Source organism: Lactuca sativa, chromosome 4, assembly GCF_002870075.4.
Source record: "Lactuca sativa cultivar Salinas chromosome 4, Lsat_Salinas_v11, whole genome shotgun sequence".
NCBI classification, from domain to species: Eukaryota; Viridiplantae; Streptophyta; class Magnoliopsida; order Asterales; family Asteraceae; genus Lactuca; species Lactuca sativa.
This window is the reverse complement of record NC_056626.2, coordinates 79,835,670-79,858,338: the sequence shown is the minus strand read 5'-3', so window position 1 is coordinate 79,858,338 and position 22,669 is coordinate 79,835,670. Positions and strand designations below refer to the sequence as shown.

Genomic DNA, 22,669 nt, shown 5'->3' with positions numbered 1-22,669 from the left:
TTCTGGTCAATCCAAAGTCAAATAAAGTCAACAAGTCAAACCGGTCAACCCAACTAACCCTTGTGTACTATGGCTTACGTTATGTAATTACTAAACAACTCGCTATTCTAATGAGAGATCATAAATCGAAAAGTATGTACGTCTAGATCTCCTTAACCTAAAACAGTGGTAAGTGACGAGCCACAGCGATAAAACAATGTTACATACTCATCGGGAGTGTGTAAGATCTTTAAACAAGGCTTAACAGGGTTTACAGACCTTGCATTGCGAAGCCGGACACCCAAAAAGGTCACAAACGAAACCACTCTCAATCGTTTTCACTCTATCTCTTCTTATCGAGAATCTCTCCCAAATCTCTACAAGAATGTCAAATCTCTCCCAAATCTCTCTAAGTATGTGAAATCTCTCCAATAATGTCAAATCTCTCCCAAATCTCTTTAAGTATGTGAAATCTCTCCAAGAATGTCAAATCTCTCCCAAATCTCTCTAAGTATGAGAAATCTCTCCCAAATATCTCCTTGTAGGAGAAATCTCTCCAAGAATGTCAAATCTCTCCCAAATCTCTCTAAGTATGTGAAATCTCTCCAAGAATGTCAAATCTCTCCCAAATCTCTCTAAGTATGAGAAATCTCTCCCAAATATCTCCTTGTAGGAGAAATCTCTCCAAGAATGTCAAATCTCTCTCAAAATCTCTCTCAACTTTCTATAATCACTCGGGGCATCCTGACCCTCGAATTTGGCGAAAACAGCCCAAAAACGGAAGTCTACGCGAAAAACGGACTTAAGGAGCCGAAACCCCTCTTAGGACCCAAAAGTCCTCTTAGGACCCCGAAAGTCCTCTTAGGAACCGAAACCAAGAAGACCCGAACCCGAAGGTCCACTCAGGGCCGAACCTCGCTCAGAGGAACCGAACCCGAAGGGTCCTCTCGGGCCCGAACCTCGCATGCCATACCCGAACCCGAACCCTCGGCCCCTTTCGCTTCATGGTAGTTGGCTTCTGACTGCTTCGGACCGAGCCCCTCGCCTTCGCTTCTCGCTTCTGGTTCGCCCCATCTCGCTTCCGGCTCGGCATCAGCAAGGACCGAACCTCGGCCAGGACCGAGAGGTGTCGCTGGGAAACCTCTTTTCTCCCGGTTTTCATCTAAATTTGCGTTTTATGCCCGTTTTTAATCGTTTTAACACGGGATTTTCACCCAAAACTTTATTTTAACATATAAGGACCCATAATTATTAATTTATCACGTTTTTAAGGGTAAAACCTTATCCAAAAGAGTGGGTGAAGTACAAAGGTGGAGTGTTGACTTTCCTTTATTTTATGACACAAGCAACCTCCATTACCCACTCCATGTCACTATTCCCCATCAACCCTTACCTAGTCACTTCATTGTACTTTTTCCACCTTTTTCCAACCCCACAATTGGTCAAAGGCTAGAAAAGCCTCCTCTCTCCTCACTTCTCTCATTTTCTCTCCTTTCACCAAGAAGATCAAACTCTTTTCTCTCTCACTTCCTCTCTCTAGAATTCATGATTCAAGGGCTGATCTTGGGTTTTTCCTCCACATTTGGTAAGCATAATCCCTTCTTCTTATGATTATTTCACTTCTTTCTACTCAAATCATGGATATCTTACACAAACTCCATCATAATTGTGTTAGATCTTCGAATCTTCAAGTGATTCTTCAAGTGTTCTTGGGTTGAACACTCCTCTTCTTCAACACTTATCTTCTAAAATCAATCAAGGTGAGTTCATACCCCTACATTTTCATGTTTTCTCAAGTTTTTAGGGGGGGAATACAAGTTAAAACACCAATAACATAACTAAACTTTTCTAACAGCCTTCATCAGAAAAGTTCAACTCCATTCACGGACTGTTTTGGACAACTTAAACATTTGAGTTTTCAAAACTGTTTTAGGTGCAAGTAGTTCCACTTTTTAGCTTTAAAATGACTACTTGCACATCTACACAAGATTTTTCTACAATTTATGGTGATTTTTACAAAACAGCCTGTCTTTTCAAACACAAATCCGGACCAGTCTGTGAATATGAGCATTTTAATACAAGTTAAAGGCTTCAAAAAATCACAATAATAATTATGAGTAAACTAGACACGGTTTAGGAACTCTCAGAATTTACGGATCTAGTTTTTGACTCCGTATGATTTTTCTATGAATTTTCTAAAACAGAATAGAAATGGCAATACTAGAAAAATGTTTTCAATTTCATATACACCTTGTAACTTGTTGAGCAAGGTGTGTACCTTCATGTGATGATGTGTTATTATCATATATGTCATCTTGTCTTATTATATAGACATAAATCAGAAAACAAATGGATTCTTACCTCCATAAGTATGGTAAATATATAAATGATATTACAAGGCTATATCCATTAAAATACAAACATTGGTAAACTATGACAAGTAAGGCTTATGCTCACTACCCACACAAATACTTAATAAACTATAATAGGTATAGTTTAGGGTTATTTTACATAACAAACACATTATTAAAGGTGTCACACATACAAAAGAGTATTACCACTATGAATAATTATGATAAACTATAATAAGTATAGTTAAGCCATTATACCCCCACAAACGAACATGCAAGTTATAATCGGTATAGTTATGGCATATATATATTACAAACAAAGTGATAACCTATAATAGGTATAGTTTATGTTTCATCTACACGACGAACTTAATTAGAAGAAAGGAATTCACCATCACCACCACTTTTGATAAGCTATAATATGCATAGTTCATGTTCACTACCACTATCACTAGTTGATGAACTATCATATGTATAGGTTATATTCACCATCACCACCACTTTTGATAAGCTATAATATGCATAGTTCATGTTCACTACCACTATCACTAGTTTATGAACTATGATATGTATAGTTTATGTTCACAGACACTATTACTATTTCGTACACTACACTAGGATTGGTTCCGGTTTTTGGGTTTAAGTCCACGTTCACTTTCGCATTGTTAGTTTTCAGCTATAATTTCTAAGTGTATATGCTAGAGTTATATAGAATCTAGTCGTGATTGGCTTAGAATTGGTGGTTCCGCCTTATTTCCTGTTCCTCATTTGGTTGTGGGCCTAGGGCAGACCCATTACATTCGACGTTTTATCTAACTTTAATTTTATATAACTTATATACACAAGGAAATTATAGAAGGAATCTATAGGGAATTCTAGGATGCACTATTTCATAACATAGAAACTTACATTTCACATTTTGAGGAAAAGTACCGGGTTTTCATATGAATGGGTACATTCCAAAGTACCGGGTTCACATAGAATAGTTATTTTGGTATTAAAACTATATTTCATCTAGAATTGTTAGACTTCAACCATGATCGATGAGCGTATATGCTTGAGTCATACAAGAATTTAGTCTCGATTGGCTTAGAATTGGTGGGGCCCGCCTCATCTCCTGTTCCTCGTTGGGTTGAGGACCTAGGGCAGACCCACTATATTCAACGTTTTATCTAACTTAAATCTTATATAACTTATATACGCTGGACGATTATAGGGGAAATCTATTGGTCATTCTAGGGTTCATTAACGCATCATATATAAATATTCTGTTCATACTTAATAAAGAAAATATTGGATTTTCTGTAAATCAAACTCTATCGATTTTACAAGGAAAACGGTTTCTATTTCAAACAAAACTCTTATGAACTCACCAACTTAATTGTTGACACTTTTTCAAAACTACTTGTATTCTCAGGAAATCAGTGAAACAGGAAAACTTCAGCGCTTTGAGGATGGGACGTTAAACCGTCAACAATTTATTTTTGTCATCACAATGTAATTGATTTTGAAACATGTAGACATATACTTTGGTGTAACTTTTTCAATTATATTTCTGTTACTAAATTATGTTAACAATCTTCTTTATTTATGAAATTTAAATCTAGTTTGTCACACCCCCAAACCAAGGATGGCGGAAACGTCCGGGGGTGGAGGACTTCATGTACAGTATCACAACAACGTGTATAATAGTGCTCAAAGTAAATACAATCATCATGTTCTTCAAATAAAACTTCATTTAATTGATTTAATTTAAATAAGCTCTTTCATCAAATCATTAAATGACTTTAAGTTTTTGCAACAATTACCAACAACATTCAATATTCCTCATAAGCTTGGGATTATGAACATTTAATCTTTGATTACACTCATTTTGATATAATTACTGTTGGATAAGGTGTCTAAGTCCATAACTTATTTGGTACATACTTGACCCGACCCGGCATGGTCCATTTGGGTTGCACTTCACCCAAACGATTTATGGATAATTTTATGAGAATTGCATACTTACGATTTATTAATATATTATAAGTTATAATATATTAATATGAAGTCATGTTATTTAATTAGTTTTAGTCTTAAATTAATTATGAATTAATTTAGAGATTAAAAAGAAGACTGATTAAATTATGGGCTATTATATTTTATATAGTGTGGGCTGATACTCATGTGTTAATGGGCTAAGCTAATATGAAAGTCCATGGATGATCCATGGAGCTTTTAACCCATGGATCCTTGGAAAGGAAAAGTCATGGGTTATTAGGGTTTCACCCTAACCATGCACACTATATAAAGAAGCATATGATGCAAGAAATGTGACACTAGGAGTGTGAGACTTAGTGGTGGCCGATTCCACAAGAAAGTATACTTCTCTCTCAAAGTTTTCCAAGTGTTTGTGGTGATTTGTGATTCCATTTGAGGCATTCACACTATTGGTGCTTGGCTCTCAAACTCCAAACAATCAACCATCATCAAAAGGTATGTATTTCTACTAGTACTTTTATGATTCATAATCCTTATGCTGTGCTAGTTAGGAAGAAACCTTGGAAGTTATTATTTGCATGTATTTTAGAAGAAAACATAGATCCAATGATTATTAGGGTTGCATGCACACTTAGGAAGTGTTAGATTGCATGCACAATCATACAAGTTGTATTGTATGATGAATGAGAATTTTCATCTTTGAAAATTAAGACTAATTCTTTGATCACATGTATATGTGAGTCAATTGAAGGACTAAGGAATTAGGTACACTGGGTGTGCGCTGGTCAAGGTCCACCACAAAGATTGATTTGTCATGATTTACTAAAGATTAGTAAATATGATTATACTTATAAGGTTAAGTATAATTCTGTAACATTGGAAAGGTTACAATGTATGAAAACACAAATGAGAAGAATCAAATTAGGCAGAAAGATAAAAGTTTCTCAAATCTGAAAGGATGGGAGAGTACTTTAGTATCGTATTTCATGATCATCTTAATGATTATGAAACCATATCACAAATTCATACTCTAAGGACGTCTTAGTGCATTGTTATGACAAAGAAGAGAGGTCATGAATTGTTGGATTGGTTAAGATCGAGAAGATGAGTCATACTTCGTTCCAAAACAATTCTTAGAGTCATACTCCAAGATTGTAACATTGAGTGACATAAAGTAAGGTTTAAAACACTTATCAAATGTAGTGTAAAACCTTTCTACCCTTGTACATTTGAGATTGGTAAGTTGTGATGTCTTGGATGAGACAAAGACCAACTAAGACCAATTGTGTGAAGTGTTAGTCTTGATAAGAATCCGCACTATCCCTTGAATATTTGTTTTGTCAAGTAATGGTTCTTGACTGAGGAAACTTATATGTCAAGGGGTTAGTGGGAGCCTTAAAGATCCTGAAAGACTTTCAAGAGTTAATCAAGAGTAAAACCTGTAATTTATCACTAGCACACAACTTAAGGTTTGCAACCTATCGTGTTGATATAATTCTTGTTTCTGTACCTACTTCAAATAAGTTGAATTTGCATGTGAGTTATCAGAGTTCAACTTGGAAGCATTGGTGGGCCTTGTGCTACCAAGGTGACAAGAAACTAAGATTGAACAAGTTTAATCCATGTAAGGATGAATTTGTCACTAACCTTATCTTGTGATTATGGTTTTGACAAATTCACATGGATAAGAACTCATACACTATAAAATCTAAGTGTCATAAGGTTTCTCTCTGATTCATGAAAATGATGGTGAGGAAATGCTTTCACTAAGTAGATTTTACGTAGATATCAATTGTGTTATTTGCATTTTCAAAAGTCGTTAGTGGAGCGTTTGTGGTTAATCGGCACACTAACATGGACTTGTGAGAAATGGCAAAGGTCTAAGAAATTGAGACTATGATTACGGCATCCCTTTTCATAGTTCTTGAAATTGCTTAGACACACATGTGAGCTATCTAAGAAAGGGTGTATGAATCTAAATTTCAGAAGTCCAGCAGATTTCTGGAAATATGTCAGAGCTAGTGGGAGCATAAGTGTTATGCTGATAATCATCATGTTAGTGGGAGCATGATTATTACGTTTAGTGTTGCAAGTTAGCAATGTTAATTATAGAAAATTCGTGAAGTTGCAGGGGTTGAAAAGTTGTTTTGCTATAATTAAGGGAGAGGAAATTATACTTCGTTTCAATTCTAAAGCTTAGATTGTGATTTTAATCATCTTTAGTCAAGAATATATATATGTATGAATTTTATGTTGGAATGGTTCGACTTGAAGAAATTCTATATATATTGCGTTTTCAAAATTCGATTATGATTACGGCATCCCTCTTCATAGTTAAATTTTGAAAACATGGCAAATAAAAATATTGTAGCAAAAGACTAGTCTAGTATCATGTCTTTATGTCAAACATCTTGAATCATGTCCCATATGCTTCGGATATAGGATCGATTGCATGTGCTATAATATTCATTTTTTTTTCTAATTTTTCCAAATGCTTAAGGCATTGAGAAGGGAAAAGTCTAGAACTGGATATGACTAAAGTGATTAAGCAATTGTCGAGGAAAAATCTGAGGTTCGCCAAAGATTGGTTGCTCAGGGAAAGTTGGAAGTATGATGTAAGTTGTTAGAAAGGACCATATTGACATGTTCTGAAAAGAAGTAACTCTTGTTTGGAAGTGATAGTCAAAATGGGACTATGGAAATGTCTCCATAGGTGGAAGTTATTCAATATATGTAAGATTAGAAAACCTTAATGCAAGAAGGATGTTCAAAGAAATGTACTTTGAATATGAGACTTCCGTTCCATAGAAGTTGACCTTCTTTGGAATACTCTGCAATGACTGGTGACAAGGTTTTGGTGACTTTGTGCATAATCATTACAAGAGGAACATTGCATAAAAGTTTAAAATCTAACAGTTTTTTTGGTAAATGATAGGAATCGGGGATTCTCACATTTACAATAAGGATTTGGGATTGTGAAATGAGTATCATTGGAATCATGTTCAATTGATCTACATCACAATGTAAGGATCATAGACAAACATAGTGTGCATACTTGGAGTATGGCATAACTATTGTTTAGAAAAACAAAGTGTACATGCTAGGAGCATGGGACAACTGTTGTTTTATTCAAGTCTTAAGTTGATTGTTTGAAACATTATATAATGAATAATGTGTAATCAATATGGTGATAAATAAAAGGTGGTTCTATTTATATTCAAAAGGGTTCTGAGACCGTATTGGATTCGATTATTATTGTGTTTCACTTTGCATGTTTTGACTTCCAAAATAGCTAGGTTATTCTTTCCGAATGACTAAGTTATTTAAACACTCCACAGTCGTTCATATGTTGGAAGTAGGTATGAATCAATACTGTCATGAATCGAGTTTGTAGATGGCTAAATGGGTTTAGTCATAGCAATGGTTGCTACAACATTCATGAGTGCTCATAAGTTATGAGTATTGGAATAAACCCACGCTCACTTGTATCACTTCATGGAATTTATCTCGAGTGATCGTGAGACGGTAATATCATATAAATCTTCAAACCTAGAGATATGAGTTGTTACCTATGAGTTGGTTGTGCATTGATTGCACGTAAACACATCAGTAACTTGATGTTATAAAACGTGCCTTTGTGTACAATTCAACAAGTAGTAGAACAAGCATATGAGTCGAAGTTTATCTGTTCCTTCTAGAAATAGAAGCGATATCTGGGCCCCTCGATGATTTTGTTGTGACCTATATACCGGCCAGTCAGAACTAAATTGATGTGTTCGATTAAGTTCTTTGTCAAACAAATCGAAAATCGGGAAACAAACTGTTGGACAATAAGTACGACGTTGTTCCATATATTTGTCCGGCTGATATCATGAGAACAGAGGATTATATGATCACTTATCTAAAATGGTGCTTCATAGTTCAACATAGTTTTCGAGAGCTACGATTGCTGGTTGGTTCCTGAAGTAACATACGCAAATATAGTTATTAGACTTATCCAAGTGGGAGTCTGTTGGATAAGGTGTCTAAGTCCATAACTTATTTGGTACATACTTGACCCGACCCGGCATGGTCCATTTGGGTTGCACTTCACCCAAACAATTTATGGATAATTTTATGAGAATCGTATACTTACGATTTATTAATATATTACAAGTTATAATATATTAATATGAAGTCATGTTATTTAATTAGTTTTAGTCTTAAATTAATTATGAATTAATTTAGAGATTAAAAAGAAGACTGATTAAATTATGGGCTATTATATTTTATATAGTGTGGGCTGATACTCATTTGTTAATGGGCTAAGCTAATATGAAAGTCCATGGATGATCCATGGAGCTTTTAACCCATGGATCCTTGGAAAGGAAAAGTCATGGGTTATTAGGATTTCACCCTAACCATGCACACTATATAAAGAAGCATATGATGCAAGAAATGTGACACTAGGAGTGTGAGACTTAGTGGTGGCCGATTTACAAGAAAGTATACTTCTCTCTCAAAGTTTTCCAAGTGTTTGTGGTGATTTGTGATTCCATTTGAGGCATTCACACTATTGGTGCTTGGCTCTCAAACTCCAAACAATCAACCATCATCAAAAGGTATGTATTTCTACTAGTACTTTTATGATTCATAATCCTTATGTTGTGCTAGTTAGGAAGAAACCTTGGAAGTTATTATTTGCATGTATTTTAGAAGAAAACATAGATCCAAGGTTTATTAGGGTTGCATGCACACTTAGGAAGTGTTAGATTGCTCAAAACCCAACAATTACAATCAATTAAGTGCATGTTACTAACATCAAATCATAAAACATATACGAATTTTACAATTTGATTAACTAGATTGATAAGAACCCTAATTCATTGATCAAGTGAAAAAGAGAATAAACCAAACACATGATTAAGATCAAATCAAGGATTACTAGATGTTAAACACAAATCAAATTCAAGTTACAATCTAACAACACATACTTAAGAATTCAGATTTGGAAATGATATTGAAATCAACCACACATGTCTAGGTTAAACTACAAATCAAACAAGTTTAAACTTTAAATTGACTTACAAAAAGGAAATTAAACTGTTTCCAAGTGTTAATTTACTTCCAAAAGCTCTGAAAATCGCATTGTCTTTGCCCAAAATGCGACCTAACTTCCAAAAAAACTTATTGCTTCAATTAAATGAGAGTAAAACTACTTTAAGAACTTTCGAGATGTTTACACGGCCCGTGTAAATTAAAAGGTGCCATTTACACGACCGTGTAAACAAGAAAAGTTGAATGCTCAATCCTTCCAGGTCTTCGAAGTAGAATGCTCTTGTATATGCGTTTACACAACCCGTGTAAACTATAAGCTATCATTTACACAGCCCGTGTAAATTCCTGTGAAGCCAAATTCTTTATTTCTTCATTATCTCTCTCTTCAATGCTCCAAAACTACTGAAACTTTATCTCCAACTCTTTTTAACTTCCTCCATCAAGATCCAACCTTCAAAAGTCCCTAAAATATCATAAAAGTGTGTGAATGGAATTGCATCATGAAAAATCCTGAAAAATATGCAAAATGCATGATTTTAAACCTAAATGCAATGCACTTTTATGAACTAAAACTACAAAATGAATGCATGAAATGCACCTAACAAGTGGAAACACTACTCACCTTATGTGTTAGGATTGTTTTCTTACATGTAGCTGGTAACAGTTATTCAGGTCACATATATTCATTCGAGGATAGACATTCTAAATTCATAAAGTTTATTTGGTATAGACTCTTTTATGAATTGTTTCTAGAACCCTGTAGAAGTCAGGATTAAATACACTCAGAACTAGGATAGCCCTGTCTTTCAGCTTTCGGCTTTTATCCACTGCTATAGACTTATTTCCTTTTCATCTTGTATTCTTTTTAGCAAGATGCCTCCACGACGATCAACAAGACACACTACCCCGAAAAATCCAACTCAAACACCACTACCTCCGCCACAATTTGATCCTGCTGCTCTCCAAGCATCGCTAACCTCCGCAGTGGCAACTGCTCTAGCTCGCTTCGGCGATAGAGATACCTTCGGATCTGGTTGCAGTACCCACTTAGACAACCCCAGAGTTACCCGCGAACACCCAAGGGAGTGTTCGTACAAGGATTTCATGAACTGCAAACCCAAATCCATTAATGGAAATGGTGGAGTCATCCCCGTAATGCGATGGTTCGAGAAAATAGATTCGGTCTTTGAAATCCGTTCGTGCCCGGAAAGGAGCAAAAAAGTTTTCTGCCTGCACCTTCTCCAATTGAGCCCTGACATGGTGGAATAGCCATATTAAGTCACTAACCCTATCAGTGACTAACTCAATAGGTTAGGAGAACCTAAAAGCGATGATGCTGGAAGAATATTTCCGGAGAGGCGAAGTGTAGAAGCTGGAACAAGAACTATGGGAGCATACCATGGTTGGCTCAGACATAGTGACCTACACTGACAGGTTTTGTGACCTGACAACATTATGCCCAAAAATGGTTACTCCAGAGAGTAAGAAGATAAAAAGGTACATATGGGGTCTGACTGCCCCGATCCAAGGAGATGTACTATCTTCTAACCCAGCCACATTCGATAGCGCCAAACGCTTGGCCCAACGACTCGTCGACCATGGAGTCCTCCATGGCATAGAAGTCCCAGTTCCCGAGCCATCAAAGGGAGAGAATTATAAATGGAAGTCAGGGAATAAGAGGAAGAAGAAGCGAACAACACAGGAACCTCGGCAAGAGCAACAAACGAGTACTATGTACTACGCTACAATGCCTGCTGCTCCAACACCTACCAGTCGACATGATGGACCCCTTCCGAAGTGTGGAAAGTGAAACTATAACCACAACGGAGTATGCCGGGTAATGTAGTGTCTGAACTGCCACAGAAAAGGACACACAATCTATTTTTGCAGGGCACTGGCTCAACCGATCTCCCAAGTCCCCAAATTTGAAGAAGACCAAGCCTGTTATGGCTGTGGCGAGGCTGGACACTACCAGAAGGACTGCACGATAACAAAGAACTCAGGCGCGGATGGACGCATTCTGATGATCACCGCAGGAGAAACAACCCCGGAGTCGCCTTCGAGCAGTGGTACGTTTTCGAAATAGTTATTACTTTAAAAATTAATGTATATTTATATAAGATTAAAACTTGGGGAAAACACTTAAAAGTAATTATAATAACTCACATATTGAAATAGATCACAGTATTTAAGAGAACTAAAAGATCCCTTGAGAGAAGCTATGATGGCTTAGCATATACATCAGGGTTGTGCATAGCTAGGATGTTGCAGACTTAGAGTGAGTGATTCTGCCTTAATTCATATTCCTTGTTTGGTTGTGGATTTGAGGCAGAGTTACTCAGTCGACCGTCTTATCCATCTTAATGATTCATAACTGGTATATGACAGGCGATCGTAGTGGTACCAAGGAGGATCGTAGTATAAACTATCGACACTAGTTATTAAAACACTTTCATTTGTATGTACCCGCTCATCGCGATACGATATGTAGAAGTGTTAACATAAAAGGGTAAAACTCTGTATGTTCCACAGGTTTGCCACCGTATGTTCCACAGACCATCATGAAATACCACTCATACTGTAGACCAAGTTCGAGCATAGAGGCTAAGGAAGAATACAGCCCACCTATCACTATTCAGTGTATACGCGAGGGTGGTATATAATTAGGATTGCGCAGATATATTATGTGTGCTTCTGCCCTATCTCCTGCTCCTTGTTTGGTTGTGGACCTGGGGAAGAGTCGCACATCCAACCATCTTACTAATCCTAATTATATGCGACGTGTATACATGAGGTAATGATAGATGGATCGAGTATGAGTCCTATCATGAACACTAGGGCAAAGTTGCCAGGTCTACGAGTGAGTATTCTACCAATCAGAGGAGAGCAACCCCATTGGTACTGTAAGAAAGCTAATTTCGGGATGAAATTCCATATAACGGGGGGATGATGTGACAACCCGAAATTTTTTTGCTTTGAAAGCTCAGTCAGTCAACTCAACTCAGTTTCAGACTCACTCCTGCTATCATTTAGCACAATTTGGAGTCTTTTTAAGTGTTCTGAGCCTAGTACACTATAGGAATAAGTATTGGGAAGCATATACTAAAGCCACAGTACAAAGATCAAGCCATAAACTCATCAAAGGGGAGTTTACGGCCAAGGCACCATGATTTTACACCCTGGCCGTAAACTCACCCCTATATATATATATATATATATATATATATATATATATATATATATATATATATATATATATATATATATATATATATATATATATGTGGGAACACTTCATTTCTTCATTCTTTTCATTCCCTTGGCCGAAAATCTCCAAATCCTCTCAAGTATCATCAGGTTTTTTCGTCTAGATCTTCATATATGTAAGTTTTCTAACCTTTGATTAGTTGATATCCTTCACTAACTAGTATCATTCCATGATTCTATCCATGAAATCATTCCATTTTGTTAGATCTTCAAGTTACACGAAGAACACCAAGAACACAAACTTGTTCTTGGTGGCTGAAAACTCCTCAAAGGCACTCCAAAGTGTGAGTATTCCATCTATCATCTAGTAGTGCATGTTAAACTCTAGATCATAGCCATAAATCATCATCAAACTCATCATCAAAGAGAGTTTACGGCCAGGAGTTTATACATTGGCCGTAAACCCTTGAAAGTGTGGTGTTTTGAGCCTTAAACACTTCTAGACCCTTGCCAACCCTTAGAACATTTGAACCTTTGAAACTCTTTACCTTTAAGACTTAAAATAAGACCATTTGTTGAGTTTATGGCCATATGGTTTACACCCTCACTACTAGAAAAAAGGCCTTTTACGACGCTCATTGCGCGTCGTAAAACGCTCAGACGACGCGCAAATGCGTGTCAAGGAAGGCCCTGTCATAAAGAGAGACGACGCGCTTTTGCGCGTCGTCTATAGACGACGCGCATTTACGACGCGCGGTTACGACACGCAATGCGTATCAAGGAAGGCCCTGTCATAAAGGAAGACGACACGCATTCGCGTGTCGTAACTTTACGACGCGCATGTTAATGACACGCAATGCGTATCAAGAAAGCCCCTGTCAAGAAAGGCCATGTCATAAATGAAGATGACATACATTTTTGCGTATCGTAAATTTAAATGTTTAAAAAAAAAATTTATATATTTATTAATTTTTAAATTAAATTTTCATTTAATTTCTTATAACAGAAATAAAATACCATATACAAAAAATACAATCCATTGCATAATATAAAATAAATTGCACAAATTATAATGTCATACAAAAAATCATTCAAATGTTAAACAAAAATAATACATTGCTAACATGTGTTATACATTCCTATAAAACTAACAAATAATCATACAACTCTGTTTCTTACTGGAAAGGAAAGCCAAACATGATTACAAGTCTCCCTTAATCTTGAACTTCGCCACCACCGACGTTAGAAAAAAAACTGCGTATAAATATCAAAAAACAAGATATGAGCCAATCATTCTATGACTCAAGGAAAAATATCATTAGAGAAATGTGAAAAAAATATGAAACAAATGAATGAAAGTGCATTGCTATTTCTTTAATACTTACTGCATAGAGTAAGACTTGGACATCATCTATAGTTTTGAAGGACATTGATGTCTCCCTATGCTGCACATATTAAAAATAAAAAAGAACAAAATTAAGTAACATATGGATTCATATATCTATCAATTGTATTGTAAATTGTAAATTAAATAAATAAGCATGCTTATTTATTTTTGCTTGTGTCTCGTTTCCTCCAAAACTTCTAGATACGTTGTGAGCATGCTATAAAAATTGATTAACATGCAGGTTGTGAGCATTAAAGAAGCTTTTGAGAAAACTATGAGACAATACAATTGTGAGTTTGCTTTTGTCCTCAACCGTGCTTCGAATCTTCATCTTGTTGAGGTTTGTTTCAGGGAGGGCAAAATATATATTTTTATATTTACATAAAGGAAAAAAGTTTGGATTAGAAAATGACATGTTTACCCTTGTAATGAAAAGTTGTGTTTCAATTTTGGTCCTTATTTTTGAGGTTCTTGTAAAGGTTTTGGTCCTTGAGTATAGCTGATTTTTTCCACTTTGGACCCAAAAATAGTCATTTTCGTTGGAGAAGAGGCCAAATATGCAAAAAGGAAACTGTAGGGACGAAAAGAAAAAAGAAATCTATATTTAGGGACTAACAATTGTAGTTGGTTCAACTGAAGACTTTGATCCTTCAAAAGGCAAGACTTTAGTTGACCTTCTAGTCCTTGTTGTTTCACTTTGTTGTGATTTTGGTCCCTCTTACTCGCACCGTTAGTAAAATGACAATTTTACCCCTAGCCCCTTTCTTATAAACCAAAAAAAAAAAGCAAACCATAACTTACTTGTGTAAAAATTCAAGACCCCCTACAGCTCTTGATTCAGTTCCCATCAATTCAATTAATCCTTCCCATTCCTGCATATATATATATACATAAGGTATTAATAAAAATCATACATACATACATACATACATACATACATACATACATACATACATAAGTGAAGAGATTTTTCACTTAAAAGCATATAACCACTTCAGAAGTTGTAGGTCTAGTTGATGGTGGTTGAGTGCACATCAATGCTATCTTGATGATCTCCACAACATGTTCTACTGCATATTCACTAGGATCTAGTTTCTCATCCATTAAATTCAGATGCGCTCCACTCTCATGTAGATCCTGTGCCTATCATACACATAACAACAGAAAGGCTAGTAAGAACTTCTCACCTAAGCTTAAGGTCTCACTGAATACAAAATAAATCATTGAGTGTTTGAGATACCTTCATCATTAAAACCATTAATGAAAAGAACGGGTTGAATGAACCAACCCTTAATTATGAGATACTTACATGATCAAGGAGATTTTGAGTGACTAATTGGTAGTCAACATCCTTGTATCTCTTTCCACTAATGATTTCTAGGACCACCACACCAAAGCACCTACAAAAGTCACGATTTCATCTCTAGGCAGGAATGGGAATGGGAATACAGAAGGAGGAGCTGAGAGGTGGAGGGGAAACACAGACCAAGTGGGGCCCAGCTGGGTTGCAACTAATATTACCCTCACCAATGTCCGATAACTCCAGTTGTGGGGGCCGCATGTACCCAGCAACCAATGGCACGCATAGGATTGAAATCTCTATTCGTGAACCTGTATACATTAAGTTTATTTTTAGACAACAAGGTTTCGAAATCAAGATATAAAATTTATTAATTTATTAAATGTTGAGATATTGAAAGAGGATTTGGATTATAAAAGGTTAGTAGTACCTTGCTTTGTGGAGAGAGGTGCATGGCCTCGCTTCCTCCCAGCAATCATCCAGTTTTCAGAATTTGCGTTTATTTCATATACTACCTCATCCTGTTCGCAAATCAAATATATGATTTAACATTTAAGTCATTTTTACTTTTTTATTGCCAAAAAAAAAAGTAAAAATTTTAGAAACTTACGTATTGTTCGTCCTCGAGATACTTCAACCTTTCAACTCGCCACTTCATAGTAAAAAGCTGGCCGACTCTAAGGCCTTCTGGAGGAAGGGGAAGAAAACCAACTGCCAAACAAGGTTCCAACACTGGTCTTTGTAAAACAAGAGCACTCTTAAAAGTCAACATCTGTGAAGACTCATCCTCAAACATAGGAGTATGCGATCCATGATTTCTATCCCCAGATATTTTATATTTTATATTTAATATCGTATCACTATCAGGATTCATATCTTTCGCTTCATCTGTAAAAAAAAAAAAAGAGATTGATTATTTTTTCTAAAGATGAGTGATAAAATGAGAAATAAAATAATGCTTGCCATTTGTGGGTAGGGATATAGTGAACAAGATTCCGGCTCTTGATGTAGAAGGAACTACAAGTGGAAAGAAGGCGGATGTTGGTCTTCCATTACTTTGACTTTCACCAGCAAGGGTAAAACCGTCTTTTAGGTCCAGCCAAGAATCGTGTATGGTTAAGTTAGCCTTCACTTGTGAGTGGAGTATCACCTGGGAATGTGAGTAAATAATTTTTTTTTTTTTTTTTTTTTTGCATTTAACCCTAACAAGACTTGAGATCAATATACCTGCAAAAGCAAGGTGCCATCACTGCATTTATCTGCTACACGTGTGCTGACATGGAATGGGTTGGTGAAGTGAACAGCTATAGTCCTACAAATAATGGCAAAAATGTTCAGGTGCTACATAACCACTATTCCTGCAAAGATTTAACATTGGTTATTGAAAATTTACTTTAATCAAATTGAATTAGTAGTTAAGTTATATGTACTTTTAAACATACAAAGTCCCTGAGAATTTTGTGCTAAGATGAGTCGTATCTTCTGGTAGCAGTCTTATAAGCCCAAAATTTGCTATTTTTTGCTGCAATTCTCTATCAAGTAGAATGTTGCTAGTTCTTATATCTGTATGGATGATTGGAACATGGTACTTTTCATGTTGATATGAAAGACCCCCTGCTTCCTATAAGAAAATCTTTCTGGTACCCATATATAAAAGAGCTTGATCGTCAATGTGGAAAGGGACAACTAGCTGTTGAATTACCACTCTTATGGTCTGAATCTGAGCTCAATTATCTACAGGAAGTCCAATAAAGGTATATATATGTTCCTATCCTAAGTTTTGAATTTAAGAATAGACACCCCTGTGTTGTTGAATATAACAAACACATTACACATACATCCCTCCTATCAGGCTGAAGTTGTTGAAAGAGCAGAAGGCATCAGAAAAGAGTATAATGAGCTTGACACTGTCTGGTTCATGGTTGGATCCCTATTTCAGGTTGTTTAGCTTTTTCCTTGGTTCATTTTAGTTATTACTAATGCCTCACCCTGTAATCACATCCAAATTCATAATAAAAAATAAATAACTAGAATAAAGAAAGTAAAAGAAAATTTTAATATTATTTTAAAATCAGCTTCACCATGGCATTAAAATGCACGCTGGGATCTTCTTCCAAACATAACTATTTGGCTTAAATAATGCATACCGACTTTGCTAGAATATATATGGCCAGGTACTTGAACAAATCCAGCCTGAATAAATCCAGCCTAAGAAAGAACCTAGCCTATCAGAATCAGGTACTTGAAAAAATCCAGCCTGAATAAAAGCAAAAAAAAAAAAATTAGAACTAGCTGAAATAAAAAGTTGAGTGGGAAAAGAACAAGACAAAAAGTTCTTCATCATGATAGAAATACAAAATACTAATAATGTTAAAAAGGAAAAATGATCATAAGATGTGAAGGAAGATCAGGAAAACAGTCATCGAGATGATGCTTGGACCATGCTATTTGGCACCCAACAAACCTACATAGTCAAAAACACATTAAGGAAGAATTCAAGGCATGATACTACTGAAACTTAAATGACAAAGATCAATCCATGCAAGAGCATTCTTAGAATGTAGAGCACAAACCTTCAATGAAATCAAGCCTCGGGAGCTAAAGAAGAAAGAAGAACAAAAAACCAAGTTGAGGTTGTGTGGCTCTGAACTTATGTGCTCCTTCAACAACCATTTGTCAAACCACATCCTGTAATAAAAAAAATACAACATGTTTAATTTGAGTAACAATAGACATGGTCTACTAACAAAACCTGTAAATAAAAAAAATCAAACCTAGTATAGATTACAGATCAGTGCAAAAGAAGAGTTGAGGTGTCAAGTTGATACAGGAGAAGAAGACGTCGACTTAGTCAAACCATTTATAGTGTTTCCTATTCATGCCCTAACCTAATTCACCCTAAATTTCAAAGAAATTGATCAAATTCTAGCATAACTATTAACCCAATCGGGCACATGAACTGGTGGATAAAGGAGAAACCGAAGATTGAGAATTCTAAATCACAAACTAAGATCAAAATCATATGGAAAAAATCTGAAATCATAAACTCATATGGGAAGAAATATGTGAAAAAGAATTTTGAAGAAAGAGAAACCGAATATAAACATTACCAGAATCAAAAGAGAAACCAGAGGAAGCGACAAATTCTCTCAATCCCTCCTCCAATTTCTTAAACTCGTGCATCATTGTATCGCCACTGGAGATAGAGACATAGAGCCTCAGGCTGCCATTGCTGCTTCCCAGCATGCAGTTTCACCTCGATTTGGAAACAGAGCACGAAACCAAATATGGCGGAGATCATCTTTTGGGCCGAGAGTTGTTTCTTCTGCTACTGAAGCGAGAACTGATCTCACGGAACTCGAAACACAGGTGAAGAACTTGGTCAGCGACTTGAGCAGCGCTTCCATTGATACAGTCAGGAACGCCACCGGTGAACTCAGATTACTTGCGAGACAAATGAAATTGAAAGGTGAACTCAGATTACTTGCGGGATCAAAGATTTGGTGATATTGCGATTTTGTTGTGGGAGAAAAGAGGATTTGTGATGATATTAGGGTTTTTTTTGGGTATTAGAGTAAGAGAGATAGAGAAAGAGAGAGAGTGAGTGAGAGAGAGAGAGAGAGAGAAGAAAGATGGAAATAAGATAGAGGATAACAATGGCGGCATTTCAAACTTTTGGGATTTTCTTTCCCCCCAGCTGCAAAAAAATAGAACGCGCCTTTCATTTAAAAAATATAAAGCGACATTTCTAGACGACGCCCATTTTTAATTAAGTGCCCTCCGTGTTTTTAATTTTTTTTCTTGGACATTAATTTTAGGGCACGCACAAAAGCGTGACCTCTATCCTTCAAAAGTTTGAAGAGATGACATTATTTTTAGAGCGCGCGCTTTTGCGTATCGTAAATCACCGCGTGTCATTGTTTGCGCGTCATTAAAGGCTGTTTTTCTAGTAGTGCCTGGCCGTAAACACGTCAACACCCTCCATTAAGTTGGTTTTGCTCATCCTTTTGAAGAACAATGGTCCCTTAAGTTTCCCTAGCATTCAAATACCCTCTTATAAATATTTACCTTGAGTTTATGGCCATGAGTTTACACCCTGGTCGTAAACACCTTTTCTTGGCCTTAAACATCCCTTAGTTGAGTTACATGTGATTCCAACACTTGGTCAAAGTGTTTCCTAGTCTCGTGAGGTGTTTCCTTGCATTTGGTTGCTTTAGAACCCTATATTTATGTCAATACATACCATTATATGTCATTTAGGAATTGTTAAGTCTCGGGACTTCATTCGTGGAACTTCTCATCCTTACGCACATATTCGTTTGAATCACCCACATTAGGTGAGTTCATACCCCGTAATCAATCTTTTAAACTGTTTTAAATGCTTTAAGGGGGGAATACAAGTTGAACACAATTGATAATTGTGTAAATGTTTGTTAAACATCTTTCAAAAGATTGCTTATGTCTTTAATAAGTGATCAAAACATTTCAAAAACTATTTTAAAGTTATGTTACTTTTTAGTTTAACCAAAACTCCATTTTTAAAGTACAAGCATAACTTAGTAGTAAAATGAGTCTTTTCAATAACAGTTCAAGTAAAACATTAGTAAACTATTAGGGGTATAGTGAGAAACAGATACAGAACACTATAATGAGAAACAATACTTACTATAAAGAGAGACAGATAGAGAATACTATAACGAGAAACAGATAGAGAATACTATAACGAGAAACAATACATACTAAGATACTATAACATAACGAATATACTAAGATGCTATAGCATGGAACAACTACAGGATCTAACTATACCAATAATCACTAACGTATTGTTCTAAACAAAAGGTGATAACTTATTGGGTATACATGATCATATAACTTAAATGTGGATTACACGATCTAGCAACTGGTTTGCTGAAGTCGTGTTTGGTTCCCAAAATCTTTTGACAGGGAGAGCGTATAGTATGGGAACTAGCCTTCACATTATGACCTTAATAAAACAAATATGTTTTAAGGTAATTAGCACGTCAGAATGTCAATTCATAACACAACTGAGTACTTATATTTTCCCATTACTTTCATAAAGTGACAGTTCCACTTGAAAGTTATTGCAAACTATTTTTCGAGTCAAGATAGTTATAAACTAGGGAAAACTTACATATTTTCAAACGACAAACAGAATAGTCGGGTCAAGTACATTCAGTAGAAAGGGACCATAATGCTAACCTTATGATACCTTAATGTATATATCAAGGAATATATATTAATAGGATCCAAAAGGTAATAGGATGTGTTCTTTCCGAGGAATGTTTATATGATAGTTTATACTTGTTGTATGTGTGATACTCATATGTGCCTGGTAGGGGGGGTGAGCGTGGGCGAGGTCCCGTATCTCACCAACAGCAGAGTATGGACGGGGTTCCGTATCTCATTAGTAGCAGAGCAGGGGCGAGGCCCGAGATAGGAGATAGGTGAGTGTAGGTGGGGGCCCGTACGTATATCACTACTAGCTGGAGCATGGACGGGGTTCTATGACTCACCAGTAGCAGGACAGGGGCAGGGCCCATGATAGGTGGGGCCTTAGTACAAGAATACAGTAGAGTGTGTTTAGCTTTGGTGTTATGTGTTATGTTATATGTTTATATGTGTTTAGCGGGCGAGGCCTAGAGACTGGCAGGGCCTAAAAGAAACAGATTTGTATACCGAGCGGGGCTCGAAGCCAGGCGGTGCCTGGATTAGGCGAGGCCTGATGCCAGATTCATCCGGAGCCGGGCGGGGGCCCGAGGTAGCGGGCGAGGCCCAGTTCTTGTAGTATGTGGTTATGTATGTGGTACGTGGTAGGTTGGGGAACTCACTAAGCTTCGTGCTTACGGTTTTCAATTTTGGTTTCAGGTACTTCCGGTAGCGGAGGGAGGAGCTCGAGGTGATTACATGACACACACCATTGATTGTTTAGCCTGGGATGTTTTACTCTGATAAAATAAAATAATGTTTAGGCATGATACTCTGGTGTGAAATGTTTTGAATGAATGGTTGACCCTTGTGGTTTTATTATTAAATTAAAATGAAATTTTTGGTCATGATTTTTGGGTTGTTACATAATTGCTTCAGTAGAAGCCTGATGTCCACCACTTGTGTCACTTATCAAAATGAGCACTTTTTCTTACCATTAGACTCAGAACCACTCAAAGGCAATGTTTCATCCTCCAAAACACCACCATTAGACTCAGAACCACTCGAAGCGCCTCTAGTTCATGAACTTATTTAACCCACAACTTTTAATGATTTCCTTCTTCCACCAGCCCAAAAATTCCCAACTTTTCTGTCGTACTGCACAAAACTATAGAGAATCGAATAATACCCATCTAAGTCAAACATTTAGAGTTGGAGTCAAATGCAAAGTTAATCAATTTGCATACAAATTTGACGACATTATTGGTTTCTAAAGTTACAGATGGATGAAGATGGCTGCATAGCTATTACCTTCTAATTCTTAAATAATAAAGTCATATATCCTAAAAAAGGGAAGCATGTATTTTGAGAGATGAAAGTTACAAAAATCCCAATTGGGTTGGAATGAATAGGAAAACAGATAAATTCATGAATTTTTGAAGAGACGAAGAGAAATATGAAGAGGGGTTTGTAGCCACATATATAAGATTTAGGAACATAAGTAATATTTCATTGATTTAGAAGCTATATACCCTTTTTGAGAGGATTTCAAATGTATGTCGATAAAAAGCAAGACTCGTTGTGAGAGGGAAATGCGTTAACAAATCTCACTTATTTCGATTTTTACTTTTAAATGGGAAAATGTTTAAGTGGCACATGAAAGAGACTAATATAAGTTAGAATGACTAAAAAGATATGTCACTTCAAAGTTTATTTCCTCATAAAACATGGAAATAAGTTAAAAGACTGATTTGATAAATTCGAAATACATCATTTGGCCGATGTGTCATTTCCCCTGAGTAAAACCAAACAAAAAAAATATCACTTATACAATTATTTATTTAAAATGTGTTTGCCAAAACTTATTTAAAATCACTTTTAACTTTTTAACGTATAATTTATTGACTTATAACGTTATCAAAACAAAGTTGTTTAAAAAATGTTTGTTTAAGCATATCCGGTGTCAAAACAATAAAAGTTTATTAACTTATAGAGTATTTTTTGTGTTGATATAGGTTTAGGTTAAGGAGTATATTTGTCAATTTCTTTGAATGGTGAAATAAAGAGTTTTGATAAGGGGTAAAATTGACTTATCAAAAAATGAATTATTAGAGGTTTCAAACAGGTGTAAGCTATTTTTTAAAAAGCTTTTATCGAAATATTTTTTTTATTTATATTGGTGTGGAACCGATAATAAGTAAAAAAAGTTTATTTATTAATCTTTGCCAAATACCCACTTAATTTTCTTTTAGTTGG

The 22,669-nt window shown here is 35.9% G+C and overlaps 1 protein-coding gene across 1 annotated transcript; it reads right to left on the bottom strand.

Moving 5' to 3' along the window:
* Window positions 1-15,352: 15,352 nt before the first annotated feature.
* LOC128133846 (trafficking protein particle complex II-specific subunit 130 homolog) lies at window positions 15,353-16,768 on the bottom strand. The gene is made up of 5 exons (XM_052771371.1): window positions 16,472-16,768; window positions 16,208-16,394; window positions 15,855-16,132; window positions 15,675-15,765; window positions 15,353-15,555 (listed from the first exon to the last, which is right to left on the bottom strand). Exons 3-5 carry the CDS (start codon window positions 16,116-16,118, stop codon window positions 15,368-15,370), a joined length of 543 nt encoding a protein of 180 aa, XP_052627331.1. The 5' UTR covers window positions 16,119-16,132; window positions 16,208-16,394; window positions 16,472-16,768; the 3' UTR covers window positions 15,353-15,367.
* Between the last annotated feature and the right edge of the window lie 5,901 nt (window positions 16,769-22,669).